The 20,848-nt window shown below is 32.3% G+C and overlaps 1 protein-coding gene across 1 annotated transcript; it reads right to left on the reverse strand.

The window, feature by feature from the left end:
* Positions 1-593: 593 nt before the first annotated feature.
* Positions 594-19,769, reverse strand: LOC143058163 (uncharacterized). Its single transcript, XM_076231626.1, has 8 exons — positions 19,682-19,769; positions 16,143-16,173; positions 15,031-15,324; positions 14,702-14,853; positions 10,959-11,019; positions 10,443-10,703; positions 1,978-2,451; positions 594-766 (listed from the first exon to the last, which is right to left on the reverse strand). The coding sequence occupies exons 3-8, from the start codon at positions 15,260-15,262 to the stop codon at positions 594-596; spliced, it is 1,353 nt and encodes a 450-aa protein (XP_076087741.1). The 5' UTR covers positions 15,263-15,324; positions 16,143-16,173; positions 19,682-19,769.
* Between the last annotated feature and the right edge of the window lie 1,079 nt (positions 19,770-20,848).

Consider the following 20,848-nt stretch of genomic DNA (forward strand, 5'->3'; position numbering starts at 1 on the left):
GATGTGCTGCAATTCCTGAAAGGTAATAATTGGTAACCTTTTTTTCTTCTCTTGAAGAAGTTTTTCGAGCTGAATAAATTTTAACGGATACTCTTTATTCCATGATTTCATTTGTCTGGCTAACTGTAAAATGTTTTGCCGTATTTGCTGAAATACACTGTTGCCATCTTCTGTATTCGAAATAAAAACTTCACCCCTTATGTGTCCAAAAACATCTTCTGACATATGTTCAGTATATTTAAGAAGGTTTGCTCGACATGCATCGTTAATCTAAAATAATAAAATGATTTCAAATATTCAAAAACGAAATCTTGACGTAAACTGTCAAATGCTCACAAAAATAAAAACAATTATTAAAAGTAGATATACATGTACTGATAAACATATTGTTTGAAATTTTGAAATTTTTTGTAGACGTGTTAAAGTATTCAAACTACTTAACTTGTAAGCATTTTTAAAAAAATCTTTTAATTTGATGTGACTTGATTAATTTGATATTGTAATAGGCAAGTAATTTCAATACAGTTTAAAGTCCACTAGAATTACAGAAGAAAAATCAAAATAAAAATGCGATCATCTTAATGAATACGTGTTTATAACCAATTTACCTCTTCTGTCTCTGATGTCACAGCATCTTTCCAAGTACCAACAATAAACACTGGTGGATCAAGATCCTCTTGTATTCTCGTATTGTCCTTATATGCATTTGTCTTCTCGTTCATTGTACTGTAACAATGTATTGAGTCCATCCATAATCGAAATAAATCTACAAAGAAAAAGTCATGGTACAAAGACTTAAAATGAAGCGTTTAATTAAGTGATAGGAAAATTAATAGTTTTTTGTTTTTTTCTTGTGGCAAAAAACTTATTTGATTAATGTCCTTTAATAGTCAAGGTTACAATGAAGACGTTTGAAAGTATTATTAGTAACACATGCAAACAAATTATATAAACAATTTGTATGGCCTGGTTTTGGTAACAATGAACACAAATTAAAGTTAATATATTATATATTTTTTTTATTAAATTCAACCCCTTCCAAATCTAAAAAATAATTTTGAACAGAAACTCACAACATGTCTTTACAGCCCTTGGATGGTGTAAACTTCCCAAAACAACGTGTATGGTGTAATGGTGCTATGGTGTATGGTTTTCGGGGAATGGTGTAACGGTGTATGAGGAATGGTGTGATTGTGTAACGTGCGATTGGGAATGGTGTGAATGATAGTGTACGATCCTTCATTGGTTGCAAACGAAGTTTTTTTTTATTTCATTTTTTTGGATTGTAAGCATAAACATAATAAAAATCTTAATATTTAAAATTTAATTGCATTATGGGTAATTTCGGATCATGTAGATAGAATGGGGAATGGTGTATGGTGTAAAGTGTAAGGTGTATGGTGCAAAGGTGTTACGTGTATGGTGTAATGGTACAAGGTGTATGGTGCAATGGGGTATGGTGTATGGTGTAATGGTGTATGGTGTTATTGGGAAGTTTACACCATCCAAGGACTGTATAAGTATTATTTTTATAAAGTAATCTTGCAAAAGGTATTGACAATTTTCTTGGTACTTACATCGAAATCGTAAAGGATAATGAGCTAAAATATATTTTAGATCTGCACACTGTTCTCAGTATTTAATAACGTATTTGTCCTTACAAATGACGCTGTATAACTGGTTCCGTCAAAGAGAACAAACTGATTTACACATTATGTAATTCATTTACATATATGACAATTTTTCAAAAGCAGCTGCATATTGATTAAATTTCTCTCAGTGGAAACATTACATATAGCATGTATTTCCTTAGATGTGAAAATTGAAATTAGTTTAAAACATTTTATTAATTGATTCCAATGTAACAGAAGATCTGTTTTAAAGGTGAACATGGTGAAAATTGATAAGCACTGTTTCATCTTGTTCATATAGATGTTTATCGACTCTTTGCACACAATAAATATAATTCAACATTACCTAGTGCCTCTTTGTCGTCAACATTGTTCAGTTTTGTAAAAACAAGATAAATTGCATCTGGAGACAAAAAGGTTTGATGTGTGTGATAGTATTCTTCATCTCCCGCAAAGTCCCATAATAATAGCGTGGCATATTCCTCTTTGTCATCAAGATCAACTTCAGATTTTAGCATAGTTTCAATTTCTCTGGATGCTTGTTCTAATTGAAGAATTTTAGTCTGGTCATGAGATGTTGTGGCAACAGAAAATGTAACTTGGTGTTCTTTAGTTACGGGAGTTTCAACTTGAGATTCAGTGACCACAGCCAAAGAGTCTGCTTCGGATTGCTTTGATTCATTTCTTTTTAAACTTTTAATAATGGATTTGTGGGCTGACGATTCTTCTGATGGTTTATTGATTCCTTTATTTTGGCTGATTAGTGTTTCCTGATATGGTTTTAACAGTCTTGCATGAAGCTCAGATGTTTCTTTGTTGTCTATCATTAAAAATAAAAATAAATTCATAGATGTATATTTTTTCTTTTATAGTATTTAGAATGAGAGATGTTGTTATTGTCAAATGATTAAAAATACAACCAGCCAGTATGAAATGAGGGATTTTGGTGATTCATTTTGATGCACTTATATTTGTGGATTGCGTGAAGTAAAATTGATAACGAGCGCAAGTCTACAACATAATTTAAGTTTTCTTGATTTTCTTGGCTGTAAACAGATGTTAAAAAACTTCCTTTAATATTTTTGATAGTTTCAAATCGAAAATAAACACATCATAGATACTGGGATTGAATACACATGTAGTTGTCTATCAACCAAAGTTCCGATATATAGCTGAACTAAAACAAAATTTAAACAGGTAATTTCCTCATATTGTATATCATTGATGGCACAATTACCTTTTACAATGAATATCTGACCCAAATATCCATAAACTATTTCTTAAAAAGGAGCATTTTCAACACAGTGTTGAAAGGTTTTGTGCAATACAAGTATATGTCACCTGGAAACAAAAAATGTTGTCAAAAACATTCACTACTGGACGAAAAAAACAACTGTTCATACCAGTAACAGTCGTTCTAAGAGTGATAATGTTTGTTAAAGTTGTAACAGTTGTTAAATTTCACTGCTGCAGTTATTTTGTAACTGTCCCAACTTTAAAAGTGTTTGTCTATAACATAAATCGACTGCAACAACGCAAGAAATAACTGTCACGGTCATTAGAGGACTGTTACAACTATTTCAAAGTTGTAACAGTTGATTTACAACTGTCCCAACTATTTCAAAGTTGTAACAGTTGATTTACAACTGTCCCAACTCGAAAAACCTTGCAACAGTCATAAATAAACTGATTAAACGCCTAAACGGTTGTCGCAGTCGTAATAAAACTGATGCAACCATTTGAAAGTTGTAACAGTTATTTAATAACTGTCCCAACCCAACACGGAAAACGTTGAAACAGTCATAATTAAACTGTTTGAACGCAGAAAAGGTTGTAACAGTTAAATCATGATAGCTACAACCATTGTATAGTCATAGCTAATTTATAAGCGTAGCAATTTCCAAACATTGATCTTCATGTACACTTTAAAGTCACGGATACAAAATGTCTGACGGTTAAATTATTTGTAAAACAATTTTACCGTGTGAAATATAAGGTTGTGACAAAGAGAAACAACTATCACTCCCATTTAATACATTAATTTTAGATAGGATTTTGAAATATTTGCCGCTGAACACATTTTTGTATTCCTCGGTTATTTAGTGAATGTGCTGAATTTATATATTTTTTGGACACTCCCTCGTCTATAATCTCTTCCAACAAATAAAATCGGAACTAGCACTAAATACCTGCAATTTTACTAGATAATAGATAACTACTAACAGAAAAATCGAAAAACGTTACCTAATATATTTGTAACCAAATGTATCTTTATAACTGTTATTAACAGTTGACAATTTTTCAATATTATCTGAATAACATATTTAATTATTTTCTTTTTAAATTAGTTAATTGTGAAATCATTCATGCATACAAGGTTGTTTTCAATACCAGTAGTTTTACGAATCACATTACTTCATATTAACGGTCAATATACATGATTTACTCTAAACCTAACGGGGAACTAATACACACACTTGTCAAACTTATCTCCATATCAAACTGCTTAATATTTTCTTGAGGGCTTATTTCACACACTTATTCTGAGCTTTTATTTGGGGCTACAGTTTTTTTCTTGTAAAATTATAAATATTGCCGTATTAACCATGTTAACCATTTTGATTTCTATAAAAAAAAATCAAAGCTATGATGAACATTTAACACATTTTTTGCAGCTATGGAAAAACAAATCTTAAATCTATCTTAATTTGATTTATTTTATATTACCATATTTTATTTTTGAATAGTTCAATATTAACTCGACTTTTTACTGTATATTGAAGCGAATGGTCTATTTGAAGTTCAAATGTAATTGATACCCAAGATACATGTTAATAGCACTTCAGCATTCATGATTGAGGTAAAAAATATTATCACTCGCGAGAAAAATTCATATTTCCACCGGATTTTTCGCAACCAATTTACCATACATATTTTGTAAAAAAAAGTATTTATAGATACTAGTAGATGGACGTACTGTACAATACCCGGCAAAATAACTAGGCCAGTGAAAGTTCAAATGTTCAAAACAAGAAAACTCGCATTGTTTCAGACAGGGAAATCAAATCTTCTTTTATTTATCCACATCACGGTTTAGAACTTGTTTTATTCTTTAGACTCCGGTCTTATTAAATTCTATAGACTGACATCGGATTCACTTATGTGGTTTCAGTTGATCATATGTCGTACTAACGTTTATCCAAAATATTTTTCCCATGTCAATTTTTCAAATTCAAATCATTTAATCATATAAATGCTTGTCCAATAGTGATATATTATTCAATCAGTAAAGAAAACGAACAATTTTACTAGATGTACAGACAATATTTTGGGTCCCTTTGTAGTTTTTTGTTCTGTGTGAGCCGAGGCTCCGTGTTGAAGGCCGTACATTGACCTATAATGGTTTACTTTTATCAATTTTTATTTGAATGAAGAGTTGTCTCATAGGCACAAACACCGCTTCTTCCTATATCTATGACAGTACAGTAATGGAAATTTTAAAATGGTCACATTTATAAATTAGGCAAATGGGTCCATTATTCTGAATATATACACCTTAGAAAAAGAAAAAAAAGTCATAAAAAAATTGTTGGACTCACTTTAAAAGAAGGAGGGACTGAAATCAACCTTGATCGATTGAATTACCTGTTCTTTAGTCATTTGATGGACAAGGTGCAGTTAGTTTTGGATTTTAATATAAAATGCAAGTGGGAATAGAAATGTGGTCATTTTGGTTTTCTTTCGACTGCCAGTAAACCATTGTCAAAGTTGGACGTACGTTTGGTTGTGCGGGATGTATAATTTTTAACAAATATCAGAGTGGTGACATTATATCCTGCTTCTCTGCAGGTTAAGAACCATTGAAACAACTCTTTGAGGGGCCGTCGGTAGCCTCTTGTCTGAGCCTGCTGAATGACAAAATTCTGACCGTATTCAATATAGTAGTTACTTTCATTGTTCAGTCTCAGTCAAAGATTCAGTGACTCTTTTCATCCCGGATGGCAACTATTAAAGAACCTACCAAGTGTATTTATTGTTAAATTGTTCTTGTCCTGAACATGCATGTAATATTTGCTACTGGACAATAAGCAAAATTATAATATTGTAAGTAATTAATGAATATGTTATTTTGAGACTCTCATGAAGATCAATTCAAAATAAGTTGATTAACCTCTTGAAATACAGACTATTTATTTATAATATTGTTCAATTACTTCGTGTCGGACTATTTGGGTGTCGGACTTATGGGGTGTTTATTCAAAAGCAGATAGAATGGATTTGTAGAAAAAAACATGAATTAGGGCAGAGGATCACCTATTATAGTACAAGTCTTTGGTTAACCACAATATATTTTTGTCATCACTGATGTATCAATGTTGCTTTTGTATAAAAATCAAACTTGGGTGTCTCATCTAAACTTGTTTACATTGTGTTACACCATGTACACCAACAAATATGGCTAGGCCTGTTATAGGTTTTTTCATTATCACACTTATACGGTACTGAATTTGCTCATTGTTGAAGGATGTGCAGTTTCTTACAATTACATCACTTGGTCTACGGTTGATGTTCGTCTTATTGAAACTCATACCACATCTCCTTATTCTGGTTATCGTACATTATACATGTTATACAATACTACAATACTTAGTATTATCAAATGAATTATAACAATTGTTAATAGTTGTCAGACTTGTGTTATCAAAAAACAGCTACATTTGTATAATCAACATTGTAGACATGATCAATGGTGTCAGATGTAAACAAGAGTGACTGTGCACATGCTGGAATGTCATGTCTGCTTTGCCTACATGTATGAAAGTTTTACTACATGTACAAGTATCACACAAACTTTCCATTATCGATTACCTTTGAAAATGAAGTCATAGCCAAATTAACCATGCCAGACAGATGATGTACACCCTACAAACTGATATTCCATACCCCAAATTTAGTGATTTATAGCGTCTGAAATAGACTTAACATTCTTAACATTCAAACCATGAAAACTAAACATTGCCCAATGAAACATGAAATGAGGTCATGGTCAGATCTAAAGCCTGCCAATCAAACTTGTACAACTTATGAATATCCAATAATATGCCAAATAGTTATCAAAAGTACCAGGATTATAATTTTATACGCCAGACGCGCGTTTCGTCTACATAAGACTCATCAGTGACGCTCAGATCAAAATAGTTAATAAGCCAAACAAATACAAAGTTGAAGAGCATTGAGGACCCAAAATTCCAAAAAGTTGTGCCAAATACGGCTAAGGTAATCTACTCCTGGGGTAAGAAAATCCTTAGTTTTTCGAAAAATTCAAAGTTTTGTAAACAGAAAATTCATAAAAATGACCATATAATTGATATTCATGTCAACACCTAAGTGTGCAAAAATAGTGATCCTATACATGTCATGCATGTACATGTAGTTTATAGTATCTGAGAAACATTTGGAAATAGATCAAACCACAAAAACTAAGCATTGTTCAATGAACCATGACATTTTCATTGAGGTCAAAGTCCGATGTAAGTCTTGCAATTAGACATATTCACCTTACACTCATTTCATACACCAAATATAGTTGACCTACTATTCCTACTGCTTGTAGTATTTGACATGTGTGAGAAACAAACTTGACACATTAAATGTAACTGAAGTAACCTTAATCACTGATCCATGAAATGAAGTCAAGATCAGGCCAACCCTGCCTGACAGACAATGAGACATATTACTATAAATTGCAGTCAACCTAGTGACCATAAAAATCAAGAGGATTACCCCCTCGATTTGTTCATGTTATAAAGATTTTGTCTGGAAACCTAAATTTCAATTGCCAGTCGCTATGATGTTATTGTCAATATTTCTAACCAAATTTAACACATCTTGAATTATTCTGAAACATCAATGAAAGAGCGTTATTTCTATTTAAAATGTTCTTTCGAGGGTCCAAATGGTGCCATTTATTGATGTTATTTGTGGCATTACTTGTTCCAGGAATAAAACCTATAGGCCAATAAACTTGTGTATATGATAAGCTTAAGCCTTATTAGGTCTTTCCACTTTTCTGTGGAAAGACCTATTGTTTTTCTTCTGATTATTAGGTCTTTCCACTTTTCTGTGGAAAGACCTATTGTTTTTCTTCTGATTATTTTTTTTTTTTTTTTTTTTTTTCTTCCGCCTAATTTTGTTCTTGCGATAAACATTTGTTTCGCAATATGTCGCTTAGATATTTTGTATGTGATATCGAACAGTTTAAGCGCTTTTGAAATTTACCCTGCGTAAACGAATACTTTTCTTTTTAGGAGTTATCTCCCCAAACACTGTTTTCCTTGTTAGCGCATCTCCTTCGCAACCGTTAAAGATTATGACAAATTTATTTTACAAAATTGCTCGTTATATCCTTCGCATGATTTGTCCTATTTTGACCGAAGCCATATGACCGCTCCATATGAGAGTTATTTCCCCTTATGCATCTGATATAAGTGATATGAATTTCTATCTTATAAATCATAAGTGATAGAGACCTAGGATCTTTTGATTTGAGGTCCTTGGTCCCAAAAAATGAAAATTAGGTCAAGGTCAAAGGTCAAGGTCATATTCTGATATTTGAATTTGGCTTATTTTCACTTATATCCAAAGACTGTATAAGATATCAACAAATTATTTTTACTAAATTGTTAGTTGCGACATGTCGTAAGATGTAAATTTTGATTGCAAGCGTACGTTGAATGTAAAAGGGAGTTTTCTCCCCTCTTGTATGTAAAAATACGCGTTTGGTGATATAACTCATTAACAAAATATAATTAAGACCTATGGTCTTTTGATTTGAGGTCCTTGGTTTATGACCTTGAAATTGATCTCAAGGTCATAGCTTAATTTGACGTTCTAGATTTTGACCTTTGCTTTTATTCTATATGTATACATGATAAAGATATACAACTTTTAGAAAAAGGTATCAAACCATTTAACCTTAAAAAAAACAACCGGAAGTGACCTTTTGTAAACCGGAAGTAGCTATTTTTTTGTACTTTATTAATATAAAAGTATATAGAACCAGATATTTTTGGAATCAGTGTCAAGTAAATATTCAAATATAATCGGAAGTAACATTTTTCAAACCGGAAGTAACAAATTATCTCCTTTATTTAAAAAAAAATGTATGGAAACAATATATTTTTGGAATCAGTTTACTAGGAGCTATCATTTGACGATTGAAATGACATTTAAAACTTAGTTTCACAATTTTTCATATCAAAATACATTGTTTTGATGGAAAGACCTTCAATTGTTCTCTGAACAATTGGTTTTTAATTTTTTTTTTTTTTCTTCCGCCTAATTTTGTTCTTGCGATAAACATTTGTTTCGCAATATGTCGCTTAGATATTTGGTATATGATATCGAACAGTTTATGCGCTTTTGAAATTTACCCTGCGTAAACGAATACTTTTCTTTGTAGGAGTTATCTCCCCAAACACTGTTTTCCTTGTTAGCGCATCTCCTTCGCAACCGTAAAAGATTATGACAAATTTATTTTACAAAATTGCTCGTTATATCCTTCGCATGATTTGTCCTATTTTGACCGAAGCGATATGACCGCTCCATATGAGAGTTATTTCCCCTTATGCATCTGATATAAGTGATATGAATTTCTATCTTATAAATCATAAGTGATAGAGACCTAGGATCTTTTGATTTGAGGTCCTTGGTCCCAAAAAATGAAAATTAGGTCAAGGTCAAAGGTCAAGGTCATATTCTAATATTTGAATTTGGCTTATTTTCACTTATATCCAAAGACTGTATAAGATATCAACAAATTATTTTTACTAAATTGTTAGTTGCGACATGTCGTAAGATGTAAATTTTGATTGCAAGCGTACGTTGAATGTAAAAGGGAGTTTTCTCCCCTCTTGTATTTAAAAATACGCGTTTGGTGATATAACTCATTAACTAAATATAATAAAGACCTATGGTCTTTTGATTTGAGGTCCTTGGTTTATGACCTTGAAATTGATCTCAAGGTCATAGCTTAATTTGACGTTCTAGATTTTGACCTTTGCTTTTATTCTATATGTATACATGATAAAGATATACAACTTTTAGAAAAAGGTATCAAACCATTTAACCTTGTAAAAAACAACCGGAAGTGACCTTTTGTAAACCGGAAATAGCTATTTTTTTGTACTTTATTAATATAAAAGTATATAGAACCAGATATTTTTGGAATCAGTGTCAAGTAAATATTCAAATATAATCGGAAGTAACATTTTTCAAACCGGAAGTAACAAATTATCTCCCTTATTTAAAAAAAATGTATGGAAACAATATATTTTTGGAATCAGCTTACTAGGAGCTATCATTTGACGATTGAAATGACATTTTAAACTTAGTTTCACAACTTTTCATATCAAAATACATTGTTTTGATGGAAAGACCTTCAATTGTTCTCTGAACAATTGGTTTTTAATTTCTTAATATATTTTGTCAGATGCATTTAATAACCTCTCATAATCAAACATAATACAAATATTTAATCCTTTCCTATAGCAAATCCTGAGTTAGACTTTATTTTTCAGTGTTACTCTTTTTATAACGAAGGTATGTATGTGAAATATAAATATATTTTTTTTACTTATGACTAGGTCATGTTATTTCAAGTTTACAACTTACATGTGTTGGTTCAGGAAACTTGTCACCAGAACGAGACTAACCCTACCGTTAAACACAAAGATTTTTTTTTTTACCATATATGCATTCAAAACTTGTCTGGTCGAGAGATTCGAGAAATAACTGTGTTAAGTATCCTACCATCTAATCTTTTCCAAACGTCATCATCAGAGTTTGCGTTATATCTTATTCTGTGAACTTCAATGCCATTTGTTCTGCTTACATGTGTACAATCTTCGTTTAATAATCTCTTAATAAATGAAGTTTTCCCTGATCCTTTCATTCCGACAACGACTAAACGAATGTCTCTTTTCTTCTCACAGCCAGACTCCAGTAATTTGAGGTACAGTGGAACGGATGTTTTATCAGACATTAACCTGATCTCACTCGGAATATTTTCATCTACAAAGTATTATCTCATATAGTTTAGTGATATGTTCATAGTTTGACGAGAAAATTGATAGACATTTATATATTTAAACATAATTATATGAAAATATTTTCAAAAAGAAAAACAACTTTACTATCTAGATATCAATACTTATATGTATGTATTTTGTTCCGAAAAACTCTATATTTAATACAAACATACAAAATTTTAAGTAAGTAATGGAAAAAGAAACAAAACATGAAAATGGTTAACAATCATTCATTTACTTTCAGCTATAGGTCCAGAGGTTTTCAAGGCGACATCTTCAGTCTTTTTTGAGATGTCAGTCTACAAAAATATATGAAGTTTAGTTAATAACATTTCTAAGAGCTAAGACTCAGGCTTGTTTTCTTTTATCTTAATTTCACTTCCAGGAAATACTAAAACGTCACTAAAATAAATCAAGGGCAAAAACCAAATTATTATAAAAATACAAGATATGATCTAAACACAGAAATAATTGTTACACTATTTTGGTTAACAAAAACAATGTTTTAATATTATCTAAATACTACATTCATCTTTGTATAGTATTGTAAAAATAAAATGTGATATCATATAACATAAACTATGCAATCATCATGATATGTGCTAGCATGATTTCTATTATAAGAAATAAGTCAAATTTCGTTTCGGTAAATTGACAGAACAAGTGAAACTGCGAGCTACTGCTCACTGATGATACCCCCGCTGCAAGTGGATAATATTAATAGTGTAAAAATATGCAAGTGTTCGGTAAACAGGAAGTTGTCGAGTGATGAATCTGAAAACGCATCACACGGTATAGCTGACTTATATAAATCCTGAAACCAAATTTCAGAAATCCTTGTATTGTAGTTCCTGAGAAAAATATGACGAAAATTTTTAACTTGGCTATCATGTGTAAAATCATACAAGTGTTCGGTAAACAGGAAGTTACGAGTGATCAATCTGAAAACGCATCACACGGTATAGCTGACTTCGATAAACCCTGAAACCAAATTTCAGAAATCCTTGTATTGTAGTTCCAGAGAAAAATGCGACGAAAAATATTCATTTTTGTTTGTAACTGAATAGTTCAAACTAGCTAGCACGCCGTACTTTTCACAGATACTGGAACACACTAGCGAAATTGCGGGCATTCAGAGCGTATTTGAAAGGATGTAAAGTGTTGTAGGAAGAATTTTGTAAAAGATTTAATGACTTGAGAATTTCAGGAAAAGTATCAAAAGTCATAGGTACTTGGGGACAGGAAAATGTTTTTTTTTAACCCTCCTCCTTTATTTCCAAAATTCCCATTTTTTGTTTTCTGTTAATTTCATTATGAACATACATTTAGTGTACATGTATTATGAACATTCCAGTCAGGAGCCTGTAATTCAGTGGTTCAGTGATATTTGTTTTTCGTTCATTTTTGTACATAAATAAAGCTGTTAGTTTTCTCATTTGCATTGTTTTACATTGTCATTTCGGGGCCTTTTATATCAGACTATGCAGTATCGGCTTTTGCTTATTGTTGAAGGCCGTAAGGTGACCTTTTAATGTTAATTTTGGTGTCATTTTGGTCTCTTGAGGAGACCTGTCCCATTGGCATTCATACCACATCTTCTTTTTTTTGTAAAACATTTAGCGACTTGAGATTTTTAGAAAAGGTATCAAAAGAGGGACGAAAGATACCAAAGGGACAGTCAAACTCATAAATCTAAAACAAACTGACAACGCCAAGGCTAAAAATGAAAAAAGAAAAACAGAAAAATAATAGTACACACGACACAACATAAAAAACTAAAGAATAAACAACACGAACCCCATCAAAAACTAGGGGTGATCTCAGGTGCTCCGGAAGGGTAAGCAGATCCTGCTCAACATGTGGCACCCGTCGTGTTGCTTATGTGATTACAAATCCGGTAAATAGTCTAATTCGGTAGGTCACATTCATGAAAGGGAAGGGGATTGTAGTTACGACGTAAGGAACATATCCGATATCATTTGTGAAACGGTTATTCCATAACGGTCAACCAACTCGTGATAGCGTCCGTAAAATGTACGAAGGGATGATTTCAACTTCACCATTTGGAACTCTTGGTTTAATAGCTTCCTTGTGAGCAGTAACCCTCTATCAAGAAAATCATGATAGGAAATGCAAGCACGGGAGTATCGTATCAATTGGGAAATATATACCCCAAAAGTCATAGGTAATTTGGGACAGGATAAATGTTTTTCTAGCCCGGCTCCTCCTTTTTCCACAAAAAAATCCTTTTTTTTTGTATGTTATCTATTAATTTTAATGACACATGAATAATCTTAGCGCTTATCTGTATATTATGAACATTCTTTAAAGGGGGGGTCGGGCAGAGGCGGATTTAGGGGTACCGCCCCCCCCCCTTTTCTGGAAAATAATTGGTTGCTTATATAGGGAATCACTGAAGCATGACCGGAGCGGGCCCCTCTTAGGCAGTCAACGGGCCCCTTCTGTATCCAGCACTGTGGAGGGGCCCTGATCCCAATCTCCCAGGCTTAAAAACATGAAATCCCGAGGTTCTGAATTTATTATACAAATTAAAATATCTCGACATCCCGAAATTCGAAAAAAAGAAATCCCGGATCCCGAAATGGTCAATCCTGAAATTTCGATATTAAAAACACCCGTTCCAGACGTCCTGAAAGTGTATTTTCTTTTTACAGTCAATTCGCAGTTTTATTATTGATCCATAGAGGTCATTGATATATTATTCAGACCCACTCTATTAAATAAACCCTGTGACTGCCGTGGATTGTAAACTTGAAAATGATATCAGACAGAAAATACACTTTATTCGTAGTATATGTATTTGTTTCAAAGTAAAAAGAAATACGCAAATCGGAGGTCTAATCTGACTTAAATTTCGTCCAATGACGGATATAAGACAGAAAATACACTGTATTCGTAGTAATAATGTATGTTCAAAGTATACAATGACCAATGACGGAAACATATCCGGACGTCTTTTTTCTCGTTTTTTAACCAAATAACTCAATCTGAATAATCATATAAATGGATGACAAATGCGATTATGCATTGTACCCATAGGACACAGTGGCATGATGATTAATTTATTGTGGAAAGAAGAGAAGCGACACCCAAATTTAGGTCTTCTCGTTTAATAGTATAGATATTGTTTACCAATCCCGGCAATTAAGATACGATCAGGGTACACTTATTGATTCTTTTAATAAACGTGTTGTAAAAGGTTCCCAACTCAACACTTAGATCAGATCTTTGAATATTGTATTTATTGGTATAAATATTGATTTTGCTATCTGTAAATTAAAATCATTCTAATTATAATTGTAATATACATTTGCAAATGCATGGCTCTACGATCTGTGGATATCTAGGCCTGTGCAAGATCAAGTTTTTCTCTGATTGTTAATGAGGTCTTTATACAATTAATAAATTGGATGTGTTCTGATGATATTTTTTGTTAGTTCTTATAAGCTTTGAACAACCTTACAGTAGGGTTTTGCGTACTCACAGATCAGTACTTAATACTAGTGTCTACTTGGTTTCGAGGAGATGCATAATTAGCCATCCTTGTCCGATCTGTGTTTTTGTTAGATATTTTGTCTGATTTGAAGAGTCTTGCCCTTTTAAACTGTTTTTTATTGTAAGTTCTTAAATTGAACATATACTGCAACACAAATAACTTCGGTTTGACATCGGCAAACTAATTAAATCCCGCCACATTCTAAATGTATCTGTGTCAAGTCCGGGGCATGTAATTCAGTAGTTGACGTTTTTTGCTGTATATCATACTTGTTATTCGTTTGAAAGGTTTATTGTTTTGTACATAAACACGTAAATTCGAGGCATTTTGTAGCTGACCATGTGCTATAAACTGAAGTCTGTACGATGACCTATATTAGTTAACTTCATTAGCTTTTGATCACTGGACAGTGGTCTATTAGATCATCATATAACATCTTCTTATTTTTATAAAATAACATTTACCTTCAAAATGTCTTTCTGCTTTTGTTTATTTATCTTTCGATTCCTGATACATTCTTTTTTATGAGAGATGAAAGTGTTGATTGTTGAAAATTCTTGTCTACATGTTCCACAATGTAGATAGTCTGATCGGTCATCTTTTGTTTGTAATGAATCTGAAATAAAGTAAAATAAGTTAGGCTAGTTATATCTATGTACTCATTTTCTTCGGTAACAAGAACAACTAAGGCTGAATAAAAAAAACAATAATTAGACAAACAAGAAAGAATTATAAGGTTACAATCTTATTGAAATATACTAAGTGCTTCAAAATGAAATCATATAATATATACCTTGACATGTTTTTGAAAATTTGACATTCACTTTGATATTTGTCGTTTCTGTCGAATCCAAAGAACATTTTTGAAACATATTTTTGGTAAATTGAATACAGTCTTCCTTCAGTTTATCCTCATTTTCCAGATCATATTGAGAAGATTCGGTCCACACTATCAAGCAGCCTCTCTCCACATAACGTACATCTATCTCATTAGTATCAAATTGGTCTGGATTATCCTGAAACATTTTTGCTGCGTTTGTTTCCAATCGTTCACTTGCTTCAGAAATTATGAATTTTCCGATTATTTCTAAAAGATAAGAATATACCATTTCAAGTACGTTTAGTAAATTAAAGAAGTTACATTTTGTATAATAGAGCTGCATAATTGTTTTAGCAAGATAACATTATTTTATTTACTAAAAATGAACAAAACACTTGAATCAGAATTACATATAGTACATGAAATATATAATCACTGCTAATAGGATTATTTATCAACGAATACTGACAGTCCTTCGATCGAAGAAGTGACCCGTAAAGAAACATATGATAAGACAAGAATCAAAGAGATCCCAAAGATGGCAAACCAATTCTATTGTCAATCTATGAACCACCATTTCAAGGGGGGATTGGTTAACATACAATTATTATTTAAACTTGTTTTAGCAAAAGTAAGCTTTCCTATGGCTTTATGATATCAGAGAAAATGGTCAAATGCCAAAAACAAAATCATGCATATATCATGATCAACGTTTCCACGATAAACACTTCTAACAATGTAATATAACTTCAAAGTAAAAGTTCCTTGTTAACTAAGAGAGCAAACTAATTGACTGAAGATCACATATAATAATAGTAATATCCAAGGATAAACTGTAACATGTAATTTGTTTACTTGTTTGATGTGTAACATATAAATAAGAAGATAAGAATGAGTGCCAATAAGACAACTCTCCATCCAAGCCACATAGTATAAAAAATTAACAATTGTAGGTACTTCAACATGGAGCCGTGGTTTTGATCACCAGTAAAGTAAAGTTGTATTTTAAAACAAACAAACTCTGCCTAGTAATTCACACTTACATGTATGTAAATGGAACAAATATTTATAAGTTTATTTCTTACTTAAATAGTGTTGAGCTGGCTTCACTTGTTTCTAAAAAACAGAAATATAGACATAATGAGTATTCAATTCATAAAACTGATTCAGAAATTATTGTGAGCTTTTATTATTGCGAATAATGCAAATGAATGCGTTTTACGATGATTCTCGTATTCCAATATCTGAAAGATATATATACATATAGATATAAGAAGATGTGGTATGAGTGCCAATGACACAACTCTCCATACAAGTAACAATACAAAAACGTAAAATATTTTGATCAAGATACGGGCTTTAACAAGGATCATATATCGAAATAACATCTGCTACATAATTTTAACAATACTTTTAGATATTTTGATGATATATTGACTCTCAATAATGACGACTTCAGTGTTCATACTAAAAATTCTTGTTGAAAAAAAAGCTTATACTATCAATTAACACTGCCCTTTCCTCAATCTATATAATTAACGGGAAACTTTATACCAAAATTTATGATAAAAGAGATGAATGATTTTATTGTATCATATTGTTAATTATCCATTTTAAGATGGTGATGTTCCTTGTCTCAATCTTATGGTGCTATATAACTCAACTCAACGATTCGTCCGTGTATGTAATAACTTATTAGATTTTAGCGAGAGAAATTTATGTATTACTGAAAAATCATTACACCAGAGTTTTCGATATCAAAAACTAGTCAAAACATTTACTGAATGTTATCATCGGTACAAGGACATTATTCGTAAATATTATTCAACATACAGACATATCATACGGGTTACAAAACTGGGGGAAATGTATAAAATATAAGAGAACCACGACATAACAGAGACTGCTAATATCATTTTGTTATACAGTTGAGAGGTCCATTCAGCTATCAAACCAGGTTTTATCCCCTATTTTCTACACAAGAAAATGCCTGTACCAATTCAGGAATATGACAGTTGTAATCCATTCGTTTGATGTGTTTGAGCTCTTGATTTTGCCAATTGATTATAGAATTTCCGTTTTAGACCATCATTGGAGTTCGATGTTTATGTAATTTTACTTTTTAGACAGTAAAAAACGGCATCAAAAACATATTTTACACAATAGTAACTGTTGAACCCCATTTTTTACATTTTATTTATAATGTATGTTTGTTCTGCTCAGACCTAATTGTCAATATATAGAAGTCAATGCAACTGTCATACACGCCAGAGGTTTAGCTTTCAAAAAAGGTTTTATCCGTTTTAGCTCAACTGACCTGAAACGTCAAGTGAGATTTTCTCATCACTTGGAGTCCGTCGTCCGTCGTCGTCGTCTGTTACCTTTATAAAAATCTTCCCCTCTGAAACTACGGGGCCAAATTAAAAAATCATCACTAGGGAATCTAGTTAACAAAATGTGTCCGATGACCCGACCCGCAAACCAACATGGCCGACATAAAAAGAGAACATGTAAAATGCAGTTCTTGACTTCTCTGAAACTAAAGCATTAAGAGAAAATCTGACATGAGATTGAACTGTACATCAGGTTAACATCTATGCGCGCCTAAGTTTTCACACGAGTCACACAAGCAACTGTTGAGTTGCTGCCCCTGCATTAGTAAGTGTAAGGACATTTTGCAGTTTTTGGTTATTTTCTTGAATATTATTATGAATAAAGATAAACTGTTAACTGCAATACTGTTTAGCAAAGTAAGATCTACAAATAAATCAGCATGACAAAAATTGTCAGTTAATCCTTAAAGAGTTATTGGTTTTTATAGTCAATTGTTAACAATTTTTCGTAAATTTTGTAATCTTTTACAAAAATCTTCTTTTCTGAAACGACAGAGAGAAATATTACCAAACTTGGCCATAACCATCATTATATGGTATCTAGTTGAAATAATTGTCCAATGATCCCGCCTTTTAATCAACATGGCCGACATGACTAAAAAAAGAACATATGGGTAAAATGCAGATTTGGTTTAAATCTTTGAAACTAAAGCATTTAAAGCAAATCTGACGGGTTGCAAACTTGTTCAGCAGATTTATATTTATCTGTCCTGAAATTTGTTGGATTCGGAGTAAGTAATTTTACAGAAATTTTGCATTTTTTGTTATTTTATCAAATATATCATTATAGTATAATATCTTATATATCTAATACTATTATATTAACCATGTTTTACAAAATTTCCAAAGCTTCAGTAAATACAGGTGAGCGTCCCAGGCTCTTGAGATTAGGCTTGTAAGTGTAGTCACTTCGATGACCATTCATGCGTTTGTTGAATGGCTGCTATGTTTCGCCAAAATACTGCATGCAACATCGCCACTGAAGGCGGTATACAACATTGTGGGTTTTGCAAGTTACATTGCAAAATATAGTGTACACAGACCCAGTCGGGAGGCAAGTTTATGTTTGAGTACTTAGTTTTTGTTGACAAGTCAGAAATCGTTTGTTCCCACACGACTTGCACCATCCTGCAGTAGAACAGCTTTTATTTCAGGAGACGTCACCTCTTACAAATAAGTCTTTCAGACTTGCTGGTCTCCGAAAAGCTAAGACAGGAGGATTGGGAAAGATCTTGGATAATTTAGGGTGCTTGGCAATTATTTGTCAATTAGCACGGATCAAACGTGAAAGGTTCTTAAAGGAGGGATTGTATGTTAGAACAAACGGAACTATTTTTCTGCGCCTCTTCCGTTTGTACTATAACAGGTCATTGCGGCTGTAATTGAAAGCGCGCAAGCCTCTTATCTATGTTCAATTTCTTATAACCTCGTTTGGTCAAAAAACCCCGAAGTGCTGTAACCGTTTTGTGACAGCCTCCTGAGAGGAGCAAATCGGCTTTACTCTGAGAGCTTGACTGTACGGGATACCTTTTGTACAGTATTACGGGTGACAGCTTTAATTTAGGGAGAAAGGTACTGATGTTTATCTGCAGGTTTACAGTAGAGATTTTGATATGACACCGACCTAAATAGATGTAGTTGTGTCAAAGAAAGATATTTCAGAGTCGGAAACTTCATACATAAATTTAATTGGCTGATGGGCATTGTTTTTCTTGTCTGATGTAATCATCCAGATTTTGTTGGGATTCAATCGAATTCATGTCAACATCATCAATGAAACGGAACCAAGACAGAGTTTTTGGATAAAGATGTTGAAATAATTTGTTTTTCTAATTTGTCCATGAAAATATTGGCGTAAGATGGTGCCATTATCGTCCCCATCACTGTCTCGTTTATTTGAAGGTAATGCTCACCATTAAAGGTGAAATTGTTGCATTTCAAGACCAGTGTAAGCAGCTGGAGTAAACATTCAGTGGGTGGTTCTCAAGTATTCGCCAAATGTCCCTACAAGATTGTATGCTGTCACCATGAGGTATGTTGGTATACAATGAGGTGACATCTAAAGTGACAAGGAGGGTTTCTGGAGGAAGAGGGTTCATGGATCCAATTTTACGAAGATACCTGTAGTGTCTTGAATGTGGGAAGGACGATTTTTACAAGGGATAGCTAGTTTTGATCTTTAAAATAAGATACTTGTGTTATAGTTAGTAACTTGATATAGTTGTATTTACCGTATTACATGTGTCCTTGTGTTTGCAAAACTTTTTAAGATTGGTGAAATTTTCTTTACATTTCCCACATGTGAAATTATCAGTTGGCTCATCTGTAAGAAAATGCATAAGGAATTCTAAACTTGTAGTATAACATTCATTTGAAAACTTGAGTGATTTTTTAACAGTTACTGGTTTCTATAAACTATTGTTTAATAATTAAAGCGTTTGTACTGCTAGCCTAATGCATATAGCATTTTAAATTCAGTTCTGAGTTTATACTTTTTGGCTAGTTTTATATGCTAAGAATAGTGGTAGTTGCTTAAGGTGGTACTTGGAGCCTTTGAAAAAAATATAAAAATTACAAAAAACTTGAACCAATCATTTTCACGGAAAAAATGGTTGAATATATAGCAACCACTCATTTTGATCATGGAGAAGCTCAATATTTCCTTAGCAATCATGATTATAAAGTTTAGCTTATTTGACAGAGCAATTCCCTGTAGTGTTATTTACCACCTTAAAGGACTCTAGATGGATACAAAAAGATGTGGTATAAGTGCCGATGGGACAACTCTCAATCAAAAACATAATTTGTACAAAGAAAACCAATATAAGTCAACGTACAGCCTTGAATTGTAACTTGGTTCGTACCGAAAAGCAATCCAAAGGGGCTCCTACAATTTCTAGTGCAAACCCAGTCAAACAGGAAAATGTGCAAACAAACGCAACGATTTAAAACGTTTTGACAGGCACCAATCCTCACCCGAATCAGAAACAGAAGCAGCACATTAAAACATTGAAAGACACATTGTAAAATATATATTGAAAATGTTAACTCGAGCAAAAAGAAAGATTAACAAAAATGTAAACATACACTGAACAAATACCTGTAAAAGTTGAAATATGACACATTATAAATACAACATGTTTAACAATGTCAAAAAGACAACTATAAACTTGGAAAAAATGGCATTGAAAATAATTACATATACAACTATCAATAAAATATTATTTATTGTTAAGAGTACGGAAATATTTGTTCAGATTCCATGCCAAAGGATGCCTTTGTGCTATTTCTTTTTTATCTGGTCAAAATTATTTTTATGATTTCCCATACCAAATCATGTACTTTGCAAGGGTCGGGATATCATTAATAGCTTTGCTCAAAACAACATGATTAAATTT

This window comes from Mytilus galloprovincialis, chromosome 14 (genome assembly GCF_965363235.1).
Source record: "Mytilus galloprovincialis chromosome 14, xbMytGall1.hap1.1, whole genome shotgun sequence".
Taxonomy (NCBI): Eukaryota; Metazoa; Mollusca; class Bivalvia; order Mytilida; family Mytilidae; genus Mytilus; species Mytilus galloprovincialis.